Consider the following 17,900-nt stretch of genomic DNA (forward strand, 5'->3'; position numbering starts at 1 on the left):
GCAGGGATACCAAAGGAGAATGCCAAAAACACCAGAGTAATTGGTATACCTGAAGGAGCGTCTCCACCCCCATTGTCCAGCCCGGACACTGACGTCCAGCGCCGAGGGCCTTCTGGCAGTTCCCTCACTGCGAGAAGTGAGGTTACAGGGAACCAGGCAGAGGGCCTTCTCGGTGGTTGTGCCCGCCCTGTGGAACGCCCTCCCCTCAGATGTCAAGGAAATAAACAACTATCTGACTTTTAGAAGACATCTGAAGGCAGCCCTGTTTAGGTAAGTTTTTAATGTCTGGTGTTTTATCAAGTTTTTAATATTCTGTTGGGAGCTGCCCAGAGTGGCTGGGGAACCCCAGCCAGATGGGCGAGGTATAAATAAATAAATAAATAAATATTATTGTTATTCTCTATTAAAGAAGGTGTAGACTTAGAACAAAACAGCCTGACAGTTCTCCTAGCTTTTGCAACCAGGAGCTGCCTTGTCTGCACCTAAGCAAATATTTATAAATTATTTATACAGCAAAGAAGCATACATCATTTCACCAGACTAAATGAGAGCAGTGGTGCCAAATACCCAAACCTTACAGATAGCTCCCCTCTTCTGAGCTCAGAGCTCAGCACCTCAAGCCCCACAGATAAGGGTAACATCAAAGCAATACAATTAGCCTATATCAATGCCAGTGAATAGAAACGTATATGGGTTCACTGCTACAACTATTACAAACCTCCCCTTTTACTGAAGTACACCTTTAAATTGATATTTTATTTAGAGTCTATCGCCTTTGTGCGTTCCCCTGCTCCAATCTGCTCTTTTATTGCTTGTTAGAGTTGGGTTGTGTTTGTGTGTTCAAGTCTTGTTGTATTTTTAATGTTTTCACTGCAAGCCACCTTGGAGCTGTTGTGACAGGCGAGATAATAACACCGACAACAAACAACCTCTCACCCGTTTCTTGCAGAAGTGTTTGGCTTGCCACATCATGGAACACTTCCCCAACTAATGAAAGCGCTTTCTGGAAGGGAGCGGGGGAGATGAGAAACCAAAAATGCTGAATGCGAGCCAAGAGCCGAAGGAAATGCCATGTGAGAGTCACATTATTCCCAAGACTCGAGGTTAACTAATGTCACAGATTCAGTTTTCGACAAACTGGTACCCTGCTGGTACACTGGCTGCGGCTGATGGGAGAATAACCCAAAACATCTGCAAGATACCAGCTTGGCAAAGGATGCCACGGATCACGCTGCCTCCGACAGTCATATATGACCTTATCTGACCTTTTCCAGCAGCAAAATAATGCTTATCCACAAAGGCCAGGAGGGGAAGCCTGAAAAAACAGCAGCAGCATTTCAGCACAAAATCCAGGGTGTGTCCATCAGATTCCAAAGGATCCAAGCTCCCTTGTCCTTTTGAGCAACGAGCAAGTTTCTAGCCCCCATGACTGCAGCCGTATGCTTATGAAAAGCTAAGGGGCTTTTAATCCTCTCTGACAACAGAACTTGGCCATCAAGTCCCACCGATCCCTTTTTCTTCTGCTGAAGCTGCTTTCACTGAGGGCTTGGGGTATACAGAATAGTGGAGCAAGCAAGGCAGAACCTGCACTGGCCACAATGACACAGAGAGAATCAGAGGCAGCAGGGAGAAAAGAAGAGCGAGAGAGAAGAGACAGGAATACGCAAGTATTAGAAGGAAGGAGCTTCTTCTAAGCCTCACTTCTGACTCTAGGAGTGTTCGCCCGTTACATTCAGCACATGTAAAATCTGTACCACTGTTGGTGCTGACCTTTAAAGCCCTAAACAGCCTCGGTCCAGTGTACCTGAAGGAGCGTCTCCACCCCCATCGTTCTGCCCAGACACTGAGGTCCAGCGCCGAGGGCCTTCTGATGGTTCCCTCCTTGCAAGAAGCCAAGTTACAGGGAACCAGGCAGACGGTCTTCTCAGTGGTGGCGCCCGCCCTGTGGAACGCCCTCCCACCAGATGTCAAAAAGAACCACCACCACCAGACTTTTAGAAGACATCTGAAGGCAGCCCTGTTTAGGGAAGCTTTTAATGTTTGATGGATTACGGTATTTTAATATTTTGTTGGAAGCTGCCCAGAGTGGCTGGGGAAGCCCAGCCAGTTGGGCAGGGCATAAATATATTATTATTATTATTATTATTATTATTATTATTATTATTATTATTATTACCTGTGTACATGTTCACGGAACTGCATAAAATCAACAAGTGTGCACTCCTTCACACATTCCCTTGTATAATTGTAGAGACAGCTTGCAGCTGGGTTTGATATAATGTGTGAACAAGCCTTTTATTCTTCTTTCAACCATTTCAAAGACCACAAGCGGAACACTAAAGCCTGACCTGGATTCTGCAAGTCCCGGCCCCAAACTCTTCCAAATGCCTTTTTTCTGGCACTTTTGTCTGCATTTTGTGTATTCACCTGCTTTGCCTCAAATCCCACCCGTCCCTTCGATCTCCTTCCCCAAGTGAAAGTGAAAGTCGAAGCCCATGCATCGAACTGCCTCCTCCATCCTTACCTCAGCTTCGTGGTTTCTCAATACCACCAACACTTAAATGGTTGCTGTCTTGCAGAGCTGCAAACCGACTTCTCTGCTTACGAAACTCCATGAAATGCCAGGCATGCTGATGGACTTCCACTTAATCCATCAATAAACAAACGCTTCCCGGATACAAAGAATGGTATTGCAATCCAGCGCTGCAGCAGCATCTGACTGCATCTCCATGGCCATCAAGGGTTGCCAGAGTAAAATTCCATAAATGGGGACAGAACGTAAAAGCTGCTTTGCTAGATCAGGCTAGAAGGCCATAGCCTAGCCTTTTGTTTCAAACACTGCCCAGCCAGACTTTTCAAAGCCCTCGCAAGGATGGCAAGATGGAGCCTCCCTATGGAGGGGCAGCTCTATCTGGGAGATAGCCTCCCTCAAGGGACAGTTTTGCTTGTCAACAGCCTACAGAGTCAGATTTAAGGTGCTGGCTTTGACCTTTAAAGCCCTTTACGGCCTAGGACCTTCGTACCTATGGAACCGCCTCTCCTGGTATGCCCCACGGAGGACCTTCAGGTCCATAAATAGCAACACCCTAAGGAAGTTAGACACCCGGGCCCTAAGGAAGTTAGATTAGCCTCAACCAGAGCCAGGGCCTTTTCAACACTGGCTCCGGCCTGGTGGAACGCTCTGTCTCATGAGACCAGGGCCCTGCAGGATCTGATTTCTTTCCGCAGGGCCTGTAAGACAGAGTTGTTCCACCTAGCCTTTGGCTTGGAGTCAATTTGATCCCCCCCGCTTTCTTTTTTCCCTTCTCCTCCTGTGATGAGGCTGCATTTTAATGTTTCAATGTTTTAATGTTGTATTTTAATCTTGCTTTTAACTTGTTTTTCATTCAACTTGTTTTTATTATTGCTTGTTAGCCTGGCCTTGGCTGGGGCGTGCGGGGTATAAATAAAATTTATTATTATTATTATTATTACTATTATTAAATGGAGCCTCCTTGCCTACAGACAGTCTACCTGCAGAATAACTAAATGAAGCCTTCCTGTGTAGAGAATGAGTCTACCTGTGGGCCACCTGAATTGAGAGCTCCCTCACCCCACTTGCTGAGAGGCAGTCTACCTCTGTTATACACAGAGCCTCCCTACCGAGAAGCAGTCTACCTGTGAGCCGCCTGAATGGAACTTGCTTGCTGACAGGCATAGTTGAGAGGCAGCTTACAGAATACCTAAATGGAGCCTCCAGCCAGCTTCCTGGACAGACCACCTGTCAGCTTCCTAAGTGGAACCTCTCCACTGAGAGGCAGTCTACCTGCAAGAGGCCTTAATGAAGCGGCCCCTATTGGTAAACAGGCTACCAGCTGCCGAAATGGATCCTTCTCGCTGAGAGGCAGTCTACCTGCGTGATGGAGGCAAAAAATAGTCTACCTGTACGAGACCTGGGAGAAGAGTTGGTGGAAGAAGACTGGAAGAAATTTAAAGACTATCTTCAGAAATAATGTAAAATTAATGAATGTTAAAATGATGTTGGATTGAAAATAAGTGGCATTAGCAACAAAGTTAACAAGAATATGCAAAAATGAATTGATAATGGATGAAAATATAGAGTTATAATATGTTAAGATACAGAGTTAAGATAAACGAAAGAGGGTAAGGATTTGCTGATTTGTTTATTTAAATGGGAATACGAAAAGGGGAGGTGTGAGGAGGCCAAGGAAATAAGATAATGAGTTTAAAGTTACAAAAAATGGATTTGCTTTTAATTCTTTTTTAGCTATTTGTCTTTTGTATTTTGTATTTTTATTCTTCTTTTTTCTTTTTCATGTATTTTTCTATGTTTTTTTTTTTGGTATCTTTTTCTTTTTATATGACCTTTGTTCATTTTGTAAATTTATGTTTTTGTAAAACTTTAATAAATATCTTTTTTTTAAAAAAAGTCTACCTGTAAAAAGTCTTAATGGAGCATCCCCTAATGAGAAACAGCCTACCTCCAAAATGCCTTAGTGGAGCTTCCCTGCTAAGAGGCAGTCCACCTGTGAGACGCCTTAATGGACCCCCCCTCCACCCCCTAAAAAAGAGAGTCAGTCTCTGAAATACTGTACCTAAATGCAGCCTCTTCTGTCAAGCAGCAGTCGACCTGCGAGAAGCCTCAGTGGAGCTTCCCTGCTAGGGGGCAGTCTACCTTAATGGAACCTCCCCTAATGAGAAACAGTCTACCTGTGAGAAGCCTTGATAGGGCTTCCCTGCTAAGAGACAGTCTACCTATAAGATGCCTTAATGGATTTCCCACCCACCCCCAAAAAAGGCAGTCAGCCTCTGAAATACCTAAACGGAGCCTCTCCTGTATAGCAGCAGTCTACCTGTGAGAAGTCTAGTGGAGCCTCCCCACCAAGAGGCAGCCTACCTGCGAGATGCCTTAATGGAGCCTCCCCCCCCCCCCCCGCACAAAAAAGGCAGCCAGTCTCTGCAGCCTCTTCTGTCAAGCAGCAGTCTACCTGCGAGAAGCCTCAGTGGAGCCTCCCTGCTAGAGGGCAGTCTACCTGTCCTATAAGATGCCTTAATGGCGCCTCCCCTAATGAGAAACAGTCTACCTGTGAGAACACCTAAATGGAGCCTCTTCTATCCAAGAGCAGCCTGCCTGTGAGATGCCACCCCAAACATCAGAAAGGCAGGTAGCCTCTGAAATACCTAGATGCAGCCTCTTCTGTCAAGCAGCAGTCTACCTGCGAGAAGCGTCGGTGAAGCCTCCCTGCTAAGAGGCAGTCTACCTGTCAGATGCTTTAATAGAGCCTTCCTTCCCTGTGAGAAGCCTTGATGGATTTCCTCCCCCCCCCCCCAAAAAAAAGACAATCAGCCTCTAGAACACCTAAATGGAGCCTCTTCTATCCAGGAGCAGGCTACCTGTGAGATGCCTTAATGGAGCCCCACCACCCCAAACATCAGAAAGGCAGCCAGCCTCTGAAATACCTAAGTGAAGTGTTATGTACTGAGTTGAATAGGATCCAAACTGCAGCAGTCTGATTGGTCCTAGAACAATAGGATCCAAAAGGCAGCAGTCTGATTGGTCCTAGAACAATAGGATTCAGAATGCAGCAGTCTGATTGGTCCTAGAAGAATAGGATCCAAAAGGCAGCAATCTGATTGGTCCTAGAAGAATAGGATTCAGAATGCAGCAGTCTGATTGGTCCTAGAACAATAGGATCCAAAAGGCAGCAGTCTGATTGGTCCTAGAAGAATAGGATTCAGAATGCAGCTGTCTGATTGGTCCTAGAACAATGCAGCAGTATGATTGGTTGGCAGGAACCACCCAATCATGCTCCAGATAGAAGTGAATCCACAACCTGATTGGCTTACAGTAGAATTCCGGAATTAGCCAATCATGTGCAGCCCATTGTGTAAATAATGTATATAAGCAGATAATTTGAGGGGAATTTCCTTCATTCCTCCTCACCACTATGAGCTGAATAAAGAGCATGAAATCACTTTGCGACTCTGAGTATATTTCATGAAGCCTCTCCTGTACAGAAGTAGTCTACCTGCGAGAAGCCTCAGTGGAGCCTCCCCGCCGAGAGGCAGTCTACCTGCGAGGCAGCAAGGCGCCTCCCTCGCTCGCTCCCCGGGTTACCTTGGTCCTTCCCCGGCTGCTCCTCGGCCTGCTCCGGGGCTTGACGGCCTCCGCCATGCCGCCCGCCTCGCCCTCCGACGCCCAGGCAGGGTCTCCCTTCCTCCCTCCCTCCTCTGGTGTTGTTGCTCTGGGCTCCCGCCGCGTCACGTGGGCGCCAGGCCACGCCTCCCCGCCGGGCCGTAGAGATACGCATGATAGAGTGATGCTGTCATTCACGATTATAGTCAGGCCGAAAGGGCGGGTTTTTCTTTTTTTTTTCCCTCGCTTTTCCTCCCCATTGCTTTCTTATTTGCTTGTGTTGCTTTTCTCACCCCGCAGCTCCGTCACGGCGAGGCTCACGGGCCGGGCTGCAACCAGGAAGCCTGACTTCCAAGTCGAGTCCTTGCGGCACCTCTATATTTTTAGTACATCTACGGCCACTCTGCTTTCCGCCAATCGCTGCCGAGACAGACGCGGAAGCGACGGGCGGCGAAGAGGGTTTTAAAAGGGAACGAAATAAGCGCCCGCGGTTCCGGCGATCTGTTGGCAGCAGCGACCCCTGGCGGCGCGGGGTGGGAATGGCGATTCTATTAAGGTCTATAACGGGAGCGATTGTTCCCTGCTACGTTGTTCTGCAAAAAATAAAAAGTGGTGTCGAAGGCTGCGACCTATATATGCATGTGAAAAAGGGTTGCCTGAAATGAAATTAATGGACTGTGCAGAATTAGATAAATTAACAGGAAGATTTTGAAATCTAGGGGACCAGAGATTCTTGGAAGACTGGAGTAAATATTTGAACTATTTGAAAAGCAATTGTAATAAACAGATCACGCTAGTAGGACTGCAAGAAGTTCTGTAAGGAGGACTATATGAAATATTGGAAGGAAGACTATGAAGAGAATTATTAGTTAATGATAATTAAGAGTAATAGAGAAATTAAGAAATGCAGAATAAGCGATAAAGAACGGAATGGAAAATCTTCAGAAGTTGTTGACGGAAGTCTAAAATATTGTATAAGATAAGAAGTTATGTTAAATGATGGTTGGAAATGATATGTTAAAAAACTAATAAAAATATATTTTTAAAAAGAGAAAGGGTTGCCTGATTAGAATACTTAGTGCAGGAAAAGAAACTCTGCACGCGCCCAGAGACAAGTAATCCAAGACTGAGACGCAGCGTTATAGCAGCATCTTAAAACAAATCCCAGCCTAGGCTCAAAATTTAAACTATCCACTTTTATTTATTTTTTACAATTAAGCTGCGTAGAATTTTTTATGACCTTTATTGCAATGACCTCCCGAGGATTATTTTGGGAAGATGCACAGGGGCTAATGAACATGGCCATTTTTGCACTTTTTATTTTATGTCCTCTCATTTTCAGGGTGCCCATGAAAAAATCCGGAATGAGGAGGGGACAGCGAAATGTGAGAAGTCAGTGATTTGGAGGAGAACATAAAATGGACAACAGAGAATCAGTGGAAGTACAGAAAGCTTGCTGTCCGCATTAACTGTCATGGGCTGGCTGGGTGCAGAGGAGGCACCAGCGGAAAGAAGGCTCGGAGTCAGGGGATTGGTGGTGGGTCAGTGTTGAGTGGTCAGAGGGAGAAGCCTGGGAGGAGGAAGTGTCGGAAGCTGAAGAGGCAACAGGACTTAGTGAGCAGGAGGAGTCTGTGGCAGAGAGCAGTGCAGACCCGGAAGCTGAAGAGGAGGCAGAGTTGAGGCAGGCTGCTGAAAAACCCAGGGAGTCTCCCCCTCCTGCTGCAACCAGCTCCCCTCCCCACTGGTCTCCCAGAACACGCAGAGAAATGAAAAGAGCAGAGATTGTGTGCAGACACAGTCTCCAGCATAGCTGTCAACCTTCCCCTTTTTTGTGGGAAATTCCCTTATTCCAGCGCCGTTTCCCGCTGCTATCCCGGATTGTTAGATATCCCGTAGACTGTCCCCGGGACTGGTGAGGCTGCTGATCCCTTATTTTTGAGGCTGCTGATCCCTTATTTTCAAATCTGAAAGTTGACAGCTATGTTCTCCAGTTGCTTGGGAATAAACCCTGGAGAGGAAGGGACTTAGGCAGCGGTGGGAAGGCAGGGACCTTCAGTCCTCGCAGCTGCAAGACCTACTTGGGAAGAGTTGCTGTGATCACTAGGGTCTGTGCTGTTTGGGTTGTTTTGAATAAAGAGTTAACTTCACTGATACCGGTGGGTTTTTAAATTGCTGACATATACCTGACATATTCTTCAGCCACCCATTAGGTACAGTAGGACTCCTTAGGCCCAGAGGGCGGAAATTTCCAGACATTCCCATTCCTTCCACAGCCAGGAACTCACAGGCTATTAATACTCACCCAATCTCTTATGTGAAGCAATTTCAACACAGCAAAGTATTTCAATTAACCAAAGTCTCACAGCTTGGTGTGGGTTTTTTTTAATCAACATTTTATTAATCACCAGCCCTTGTAGCTGGGAAATAAATCAGTAACTCTTTCCTTCAGCCATATTAAAGAAATCAAATAATTAAAGGGGTGGAGGTGGGGAATCAACCGAGAGAAGCCAATTCTGGGAAATCCATTCCTTTCATCTCTTTTACTTTCTGTAATAAATTTGGGGTTGGATTAAATGGAATTTGGGGTCTCCTCTAAGCTGGATTTCTGCAAGCAGAAAAAGGAACTGCAAAAGTGGTCAGACCAGTCTCTATTGACTTGAATACCCCAGCCAGGTTTATTGAGTGTCTACTCTGTTATGTTAAGGTTGGGCCATACTGTTTCATAGAAACCAAATAGCCAGAGAGCTTCTAGAAGGGGAGGTTTTGCATACAGCAGGTTCCAATAGTTCAGGCTTCCTCAACCTCAGCCCTCCAGATGTTTTGAGACTACAGTTCCCATCATCCCTGACCACTGGTCCTGCTAGCTAGGGGTCATGGGAGTTGTAGGCCAAAAACATCTGCAGGGTCAAGGTTGAGGAAGCCTGCAATAGTTCAACACCCCAAGATCTCCAAGGAGGTTTGAGAGCATCTCCTGTCCAAAACTGAGCTAGCTGGACCAATGGTCTGACTGAGTGTATGGCAGCCCCCTAAGATGAAGCGGGCAGATCTCTCCTCTCCCCAGGCTGGAGGTGACGTCACTGGCAAGAGAACAACAGGGCTGGTAACTGGTGCTGTAACTGGGAACCGCAAACAGAAAGTGAGTCTGATTTTGCTTGCTGTCCCAAATCCAAAGCTGTGGATTTGGTGGTCCCTCTAGAAACCCAACAGGGAAGTTAGGGTATGGTTTGTTGTTGTTTAGTCGTTTAGTCGTGTCCGACTCTTTGTGACCCCATGGACCAGAGCACGCCAAGCAGTCCTGTCTTCCACTGCCTCTCTGCAATTTGGTCAGACACATGCTGGTAGCTTCGAGAACACTATCCAACCATCTCGTCATCTGTCATCCCCTTCTCCTTGTGCCCTCCATCTTTCCCAACATCAGGGTCTTTTCCAGGGAGTCTTCTCTTCTCATGAGGTGGCCAAAGTATTGGAGCCTCAGCTTCAGGATATGTCCTTCCAGTGAGCACTCAGGGCTGATTTCCTTCAGAATGGATAGGCTTGATCTTCTTGCAGTCCATGGGACTCTCAAGAGTCTCCTCCAGCACCATAATTCAAAAGCATCAATTCTTCGGCGATCAGCCTTCTTTATGGTCCAGCTCTCACTTCCATACATCACTACTAGGAAAACCATAACTTTGACTATACAGACCTTTGTTGGCAAGGTGATGTCTCTACTTTTTAAGATGCAATCCGGGGACACTTCTTTTTTTAAGCTGAGTAGCAACAGGGAGTCAGTAGGGGGGATGGCTGAGGCAAAAGACCCTGGGCTCAAGCACACATGCATATTGTATAAAGGTGCAAAGCCCTTCTTTCGCACCCTGTGAAACATAAATGGGCAGAGCTTTTTAAAAACTGGGCAACGGCACGCCACCCACCCATAACTCCCGAGCCTTCCCCGGTCTCCTTCCCCCTTTGTTTTGGCAGATCAGGGGAGGCTCAGGAGTCACGGGCGGGCGGCCATTGCCCAGGAGGGGCCAGCCTGTTAGCGCTGTTGGCTCTGGCTGGCTTCAGGAGCTGCTTGCTGCTGTGGCGCTGGAAAAATGGCGGGCGCCACGGCAGCAAACAGCTCCTGAAGCCAGCCAGAGCCAACTGCGCTAACAGGCTGGCTCCGGGCTGCTGAGGCTGCCGTGGCCACGTTTCCCAGGGACAGATTTGCAAATCTGGGGACATTCCGGGGACGGAATTTGTCCGGGGACAGATTTGCAAATCCCGGGACATCTGGTAACCCAAATTAGGGGTGCTAAAGTGTTAATGTTTTAAGCCCTTCCATCTTATGCTCAGTTTGCTGTGCTTGCACCACTAAAGTGACCTCTCTGGGGCACAAGCCTGGGCAGTGCTTATGGGGTTCCTTGACCTCCCCAGATGACAAGACCCTCCTCTCGGCCTCCCTGAGCAGAGCAATACGTTTGGCACCAGCTTGGCTGCAGGAGCTGCTGGAAGGAGGCCAACAAGGCACCATCTAACTGTCTTAGGGAGTGACTTTCATTCCTGAGAAGGCATTCCCTGCCTGGCCAGTGTGTGGGACCACAAGATATCCCACAACGCAGAGAGATTTAGGCATATACAGTGGTACCTCGGATTACATACGCTTCAGGTTACAGATGCTTCAGGTTACAGACTCTGCTACCCCAGAAATAGTACCTCAGGTTAAGAACTTTGCTTCAGGATGAGAACAGAAATCATGCTCCGGCAGCGCGGCGGCAGTAGGAGGCCCCATTAGCTAAAGTGGTGCTTCAGGTTAAGAACACTGTATCCAAGACCTTCAGTTTGGACCTAAGTTGAGAAACATCCTAGGGAAAGCCCTTTTCCCAGACCTGCTGAAATCCAGTTGTGGAAATTGACCACAGAGGTCAGGCAGAGAGCTAATGCAAACTGCCCAGACAACACACATAACCCTTGCTTCCTCATTCCACAACGCCAAGGGAAGTGTTAACACTAAGTCGCAGGGCCTGCAAGACGGAGCTGTTCCGCCTGGCCTTTGGTTTGACTCAGTCTGACCCTTATGTTTCCCTCCCCCTTATGGTCTTGATTTATCGGCTATTTTAAAATGAGATTGCATTTTAAATTGCATTTTAACCTGTATTTTAAATTGGTTTTGTTTTTCCCCTCTCTTTTCCCCCTATTGTGTTTTTACTGTGATTTTATTGGTGTTAGCTGACCTGAGCCCGGCTCTGGCCAGGGCGGGCGGGGTATAAATAAATTTTATTATTATTATTATATTATTATTATTCTCGGAAAGCTGCGTTCTGCACCACCAGAGTACACGCAGCAGTGGAGAATATGAAGAACCCCAGACGTTAGTGTCCTTATCTGATTTTGACTTACAGCCATCGAAAGATGGAATCATTTAAATGATTGAATCGTTTAGAGTCCTTCAGTTCTGGACCTCACTAGACTCAGATTGATGCTTTAAAAAGAAAAAGAAAAATCAACGCTATCTCCCTCTCTTCCATTCCACCCTGCCTTTTTCAATCCTAGCAAAACTAGCCATCATATTAGCATCTCACTGTTCCTGAAAAGAGTTCAGGACAACGTAATGGGATTATCTCATTTTACCCTCACAACAACCCTGTGAGGTAGGTCAGGAGATAGCCAGCAATGTGCCCAAGGTCATCCACTTATGTATTTTCACTATTAGATGAGGATCTGAATTCAGGAGTCGCACACCCAAACCCAACGGTTGAGACATGACGCCACATCAACTGCTGAGCACTTAAGGGTATCCCCCACTCCCTCAAATGAAAAGTCTTTCGGATTTGTTGTGTGAAAAGCCAGAGGTCTTTTCTGACGCTGGCACACATCCTCTGTTGTGAATGAAATAATCTCCTCGGGAGACCTTGCTTTTAAACAGTCCAGCCGAAAACACAAGTCTTCAGGGATGGGAGAGTGGAGAGCAAGCCACAGCTTTTAATAAACTGTTATTTTCTCACTTGCTTTCCTCGAGGAGGGGCAGCTGGGCAGAACGGCTTCAAGATCTGGAGAAAAGAAGGATATAGAAAGTGAGCGGAGTGCATCTAAACTGAAAGAAATTTCTGAGCCGGTCAGGCTCCTGCAAGCTTTAGCAAGTGCAGAATGGCAGAGTCCACATCCTGGAGGTTGCTGGGAATCAATTCTGTGCTGAATGAATTGACTTCTAATTCATTTTGGGACCAAGCTGGAGGGTTTCTTACAGGGGTTGGGAACCGCCGACCGAAGGGACAAATTTGGCCCGCCAGCCCTCCCCATTTGGCTCAATGAAACTGAGGGAAGATTATATTAAAACTATAGAGGCAATATATAGGAAACAAAAAAACAAACTTATTTTCAATAACGAAATAACAGAATAATTTTGTATGAAGAGGGGGACAAGACAAGGTTGCCCCTTGTCACCACTACTATTTATTATGGTACTGGAATTATTGATGGATGCCGTAAGAAATGATAATAAAATAAAAGGTATCTCATTAGGGAAAAAGGAATATAAGATCAAAGCATTTGTGGATGACCTGATTCTGAGGGTTGAAAACCCCAAAGAAAGTGTAATACAGATAACTGAAAGCGTTTTTATTTTGTAAACCGCTCTGTGACCCTTGGGTGAAGGGTGGTAAAGAAATTTAATAAATACAGTGGTACCTCAGGTTACATATGCTTCAGGTTACATACGCTTCATGTTACAGACTCCGCTAACCCAGAAATAGTGCTTCAGGTTAAGAACTTTGCTTCAGGATGAGAACAGAAATCGTGGTCCGGCGGCGCGGTGGCAGCAGGAGGCCCCATTAGCTAAAATGGTGCTTCAGGTTAAGAACAGTTTCAGGTTAAGAACGGACCTCCAGAACAAATTAAGTACTTAACCCGAGGTACCACTGTAATAAAATAAGCCGTGAATGATGGAACGAAATCTAGTCCTGGCGTTGCTGCATCCCACCCTCATCGAGTCCCTTTTGGAATGAGCAAACTTACACTCTCTGGGCTAGTGGTGATGTATTAAACTGTATCCATCCACCGTAGAGTATTCAGGGTCTACTGTAAGAAGCAGATGAACAATTAATTAGCATTGTGAAAGATAGAAAGGGCACGTGCGTGACAAGACGGCGCAACTGACAGGAATCCCCAACTCAACTAGGGCATCCCACAAATGCGGTCCTGAGAAGGGAATTTCCTGACCTCTAGCAAAGGGACCTGTTTATTGAGCATGCGTCTTGCTTTGCTTGCGCCGGGGTGCCCAAACTTTTTTCTTTCTTTCTTTCTTTTTAATTACTTTTTTATTCAAAATTAAAACAAAACATATTATCCAGAAACGTATCATCCTTATTTTTCCCCTTTTCTCCTCCCTCCCCCTCCCTCCCCCCACAGAACCCACCCACCCCCCGACTTCCCTCAGTTCCAGTCTTTGATTTCTCTAAAAATGCTGCTTTCTGCGTGTTACACAGTTGTATAGATCCTCAAACTATTTAAGTAATAATTATCAATAAAAAGTTTGTGAATGTTTATTCAAGACCAGCCAAGGAGTCCAGTTCGCTTTGTTGCGTCTTAAATACTTTGTAAAGGGTTCCCATTCTTCTTTAAAGTCACAGTTACCCTTGTCCCGTAACTTTTTTCAAAGAGGGCCAAATTTGATGAAGTCGCTTGAGCTTTTTGTTGTTGAGCTTTTTTTAGGATTGAAGTTGCCGAACTTTTTAAAAGATTTTACCCCATGACATATACTGCCACGGGGCCGGATTAAATAAACCAGCGGGCCAGATATTAGGCCCCCGAAACGGACTTTGGACAAGCCCGGCGTACGCAGAGGTTAGGCCAGCGGTTCCCGAAACAGGACAATTATGGGGGGGGGCACACGCTAAGAGACAAGGGGGTAACCGGGTGCGGGAGGTATAACTGAACATCAGTCTTTGTATCACTGGATCAAATTCATCACCCTTGTTGAATCCGTTAAACTAAATTGTTTCAATTGGATTTTGAACGAATGTGCAATTGTTTTGAATTTTGCAGCATGGTTCTCTTCCTTAGTGGTGTTATGTACTGAGTTGAATAAGATCCAAAATGCAGCAGTCTTATTGGTCCTAGAACAATAGGATTCAGAATGCAGCAGTCTGATTGGTCTTAGAGCAATAGGATTCAGAATGCAGCAGTCTGATTGGTCCGCAGGAGCCACCCAATCCAGCTCCAGGTGGAAGTGAATCCGCAACCTGATTGGCCTACAGGTGAATCCCGGAATTAGCCAATCACATGGGGCCCATTGTGTAAATAATGTATATAAAGCATACATTTCGGGGGAACTGGCATTCCTCACTACTATGAGCTGAATAAAGAGCATGAAATCCACCCTCGACTCCGAGTATATTTCAGTGTGCTGGGCAAACCATTATTTTATGCAGTGCTTTTTATAGGGTTGGGTAGAGGGAATCGGAGATGAGTTTATGGAAGCAAGAAAGTGGTGGCTCCAAAAACTTTGGGAATCACTGGGTTCTGCTCCGTCCGGTCATTACTGAGCATTTGTTGGGATTTTCTTGCAGGGAGGTTATACGAAAAAACAGCATTCGTCCTGAATTCATCCTGGCTTGCTTGCATCACATCCTCCCAGTAAACATTAGCTCATCTCACATTTTTTCAGTGAATCTCCCCATCAATTTCTTAACCTTAAAAAAGCGGGTTTGTTGCACGTGGGTGACAGATTAAAGTGTGCGAGCAAACCTATATTTTCTGGTATGCACGTCAATCTCTCCCAGAAAATGCTGATAGTCTGGAGGTGACCAGAGAATTTACAGCACCGTCATACTACAGGAATTCCCAGAGTTTCAGGGCAGAGCAAGATGGTGGGGATCTGTGTTGGCTCCCCCCCCCCAACATAAAAAGCAGCAGCAGCAAAATTCTCAAAAAAATGCAGCTGGTTTAGAAGAAAACTTATGGTTGCTTACATGGCCCGCTGGAAGGAATAGGTAGCTTTGGCCTCCTGCCGAGAGAGAAGAAAAATTCATTTATTTTTTCTTTTGTTGAATTTTTATACAGCCCTTCATTTTAGGATCACAGAGAGGTTTGTGGTATAAAAATACATAACACAGTAACAAACCAAACAATACCACACACACACATACACAGTTTAAAAAGGCCATAGATTATTTAATTAGCCAAAAGCCTGGGAGAAGAGGGAAGTTTTCGCCTGGCCCCTAAACTGAAGGACAAATGGCTTCTGATGGGCCTGGACTCTGGAGTAAATTTCTCGAGCAGAGCTGCAGGAGCAGCAGGTGCTCTGTTTCTTGGTTGCCATCTTGCCAAACAGGTGATACGGGAGAGGGAGGAGATGGCCTCGTTTCTGTTAACCCCAATGGAAATTATCAACACCACCCCTCTTAGCCAGAAATGAGTGGAAATGAACTTCCATGGGGCACTCTGTGAATGTGACGAAGCGATCCACCTGTAAACAAATCTTTGCGTTGCCTGGAATCATTTTTGTCCAACTGGAAGTGCAGATTCTTGAACAGGGGTGTTTGTTCTGCTCGTGAACCAACACACATGGGAGGAAGGGAGGAAGAATAGGAGAAGGATGGATGGTTCTTTTCCTGTGTTTTTCGGCTCATGAATCCAAGGCCACTTTTCTGGGCAGCTGTCAAGTCACAACCAAACCTGTTCCGAGCATCTTAAAGGCACCCAAGACCATGCTATTGAAAGGGGCCCCCTTAAGCATGTCAGTGTGTAAGACAATAAACTCTCTTCTCCATGTCCCTAACCTGCAAGAAGTTCCACAGTAGTCTCTTATCCTCCGTGGAAGCTTCATGGAAGCTTATGAGGAGCTGAAGGAAAAACCTCCTGTTATGTACTGAGTTGAATAGGATCCAAACTGCAGCAGTCTGATTGGTCCTAGAACAATAGGATTCAGAATGCAGCAGTCTGATTGGTCCTAGAACAATGCAGCAGTATGATTGGTTAGCAGGAACCACCCAATCATGCTCCAGATAAAAGTGAATCCACAACCTGATTGGCTTACAGTAGAATTCCGGAATTAGCCAATCATGTGCAGTAAATAATGTATATAAAGCAGATACTTTGAGGGGACATTCATTCATTCCTCCTCACCACTATGAGCTGAATAAAGAGCATGAAATCACTTTGCGACTCTGAGTATATTTCACCTCCCATTACAGACAGAGGCTTTTCTTCTTCTTTATGGCTTTTAGACAGTTTTCGGCTGAGTCGCTTTGAAAATACTGCAGAGCGGAGCAGGGAGAGGGGCCAGCGACAAGGATTATTTCTTGACAACCTGGATGACGTCATCATGTTCCATCAAGTGGCTGAGTCCTACTTGCTGGGGGCTGGCGCCTAAATATATTCACTGAAGGTAGCAAGTGAGCCTCCCTGGAGAGAGCGTTCCACAGATGGGGAGCCACTGCAGAAAAGGCTTTGGGTGATGATTGCAGGGTCTGGGTTGGTTCAGAGGCAGTCCTTGAGGTATTGAGGTCCTGAGCTGTCTAAGTTTTTATAGGTCAAAACCAGCACTTTGAATTGGGCCCAGAAGCTAATTGGCAGCCAGTGCAGTCAAGCCACAATCGGTATAATATGCTCAAACTGTCTTGCTCTGGTGAGCAACCTGGCCACTGAATTCTGCACCAGCTGAAGTTTCCGAACCATCTTCAGAGGCAGCCCTACATATGTGTTGCAGTAATCTAACCTAGAGATTTATTAAAATATTTAATAGAATTCAACTTTTAGGGTTGGTGGTGGTGGTGGTGGTGTTATTCCACTCATATGTCAAAAAGCCTTCAACTATAAAATTGATCCATAATCACACCTGCGTGTTAACCCAGTAACAGTCAGTCTGCTCTAGTGAAACCGTGAAGCTCCAGTATACGTGAAGGAGCATCTCTGCCGCCATCGTTCTGCCCAGACACAGAGATCCAGCTCCGAGGGCCTTCTGGTGGTTCCCTCACTGTGGGAAGCAAAGCTACAGGGAACCAGGCAGAGGGCCTTCTCGGTAGTGGCGCCCACCCTGTGGAACACCCTCCCGCCAGATGCCAAAGAGATAAACAACTTCCTGACACTTAGAAGACATCTGACGGCAGCCCTGTTTAGGGAAGTTTTAAATGTGTGACATTTACATGTATTTTAAATCTTTGTTGCAAGCCGCCCACAGTGGCTTGGGAAACCCAGCCAGGTGGGCAGGGTACAAATAATAAATTATTATTATTATTATTACTATTATTATTATTATTAATGCCAGGAGGTGCAATGCCATTAATACCATCTTATATTTATACTACTGAAAGGTTGAAGGTTTGTTTGGTTTTTTTGCATGTTGCTACTTTACCTATTGGGACACGGGTGGCGCTGTGGGTTAAACCACAGAGCCTAGGACTTGCCAATCAGAAGGTTGGCGGTTCGAATCCCCACGACGGGGTGAGCTCCCGTTGCTCGGTCCCTGTACTGCCAACCTAGCAGTTCGAAAGCACGTTAAAGTGCAAGTAAATAAATAGGTACTGCTCTGGCGGGAAGGTAAACGGCATTTCCGTGCGCTGCTCTGGTTTGCCAGAAGCGGCTTAGTCATGCAGGCCACATGACCCGGAAGCTGTACGCCGGCTCCTTCGGCCAATAGAGCGAGATGAGCGCCGCAACCCCAGAGTCGGTCATGACTGGACCTAATGGTCAGGGGTCCCTTTACCTTTACCCTACATTAGCTATTAAGCTGCTGTTTTATGCACTGTTATGAAACTGTTCTTAGGACAGTTGGTTTTGAGATGTGTTCCTGTTTTCTCAGCTG

At 46.2% G+C, this 17,900-nt stretch overlaps 2 protein-coding genes and 2 long non-coding RNA genes across 7 annotated transcripts in view; all 4 read right to left on the bottom strand.

Moving 5' to 3' along the window:
- EPG5 (ectopic P-granules 5 autophagy tethering factor) overlaps positions 1-6,268 on the bottom strand; it is a 78,934-nt gene extending 72,666 nt beyond the window's left edge. Inside the window, exon 1 of the mRNA XM_083575465.1 lies at positions 6,119-6,268. Within this exon, the coding sequence (XP_083431591.1) occupies positions 6,119-6,175 (57 nt within the window). The 5' untranslated portion in view covers positions 6,176-6,268. The remainder of the gene's footprint in view (positions 1-6,118) is intronic.
- LOC310744311 lies at positions 3,514-5,057 on the bottom strand. Of its 2 annotated transcripts, XR_014539516.1 has the most exons (4): positions 4,989-5,057; positions 4,756-4,853; positions 4,436-4,675; positions 3,514-3,921 (listed from the first exon to the last, which is right to left on the bottom strand). It is a non-coding gene; the product is annotated as an uncharacterized lncRNA (long non-coding RNA). The 2 variants fall into 2 exon arrangements; XR_014539517.1 differs by having other exon boundaries at positions 4,436-4,853.
- Positions 6,269-11,709: 5,441 nt separating the features above from the next.
- The window catches only part of PSTPIP2 (proline-serine-threonine phosphatase interacting protein 2), a 61,558-nt gene continuing 55,367 nt past the window's right edge, over positions 11,710-17,900 (bottom strand). For all 3 annotated transcript variants that reach the window (XM_083575822.1, XM_083575821.1, XM_083575823.1), the window contains exons 13-15: positions 15,067-15,101; positions 13,112-13,174; positions 11,710-12,147 (exon numbers count right to left, since the gene is read on the bottom strand). In XM_083575822.1, coding sequence (XP_083431948.1) covers positions 13,122-13,174; positions 15,067-15,101 — 88 coding nt within the window. In that variant the 3' untranslated portion in view covers positions 11,710-12,147; positions 13,112-13,121. The remainder of the gene's footprint in view (positions 12,148-13,111; positions 13,175-15,066; positions 15,102-17,900) is intronic.
- LOC310744794 lies at positions 15,360-16,455 on the bottom strand. Its single transcript, XR_014539747.1, has 3 exons — positions 16,279-16,455; positions 15,662-15,952; positions 15,360-15,621 (listed from the first exon to the last, which is right to left on the bottom strand). It is a non-coding gene; the product is annotated as an uncharacterized lncRNA (long non-coding RNA).

The sequence above is a fragment of the Podarcis filfolensis genome (assembly GCF_964270895.1).
Source record: "Podarcis filfolensis genome assembly, chromosome: 11".
In the NCBI taxonomy this organism is placed as follows: Eukaryota; Metazoa; Chordata; class Lepidosauria; order Squamata; family Lacertidae; genus Podarcis; species Podarcis filfolensis.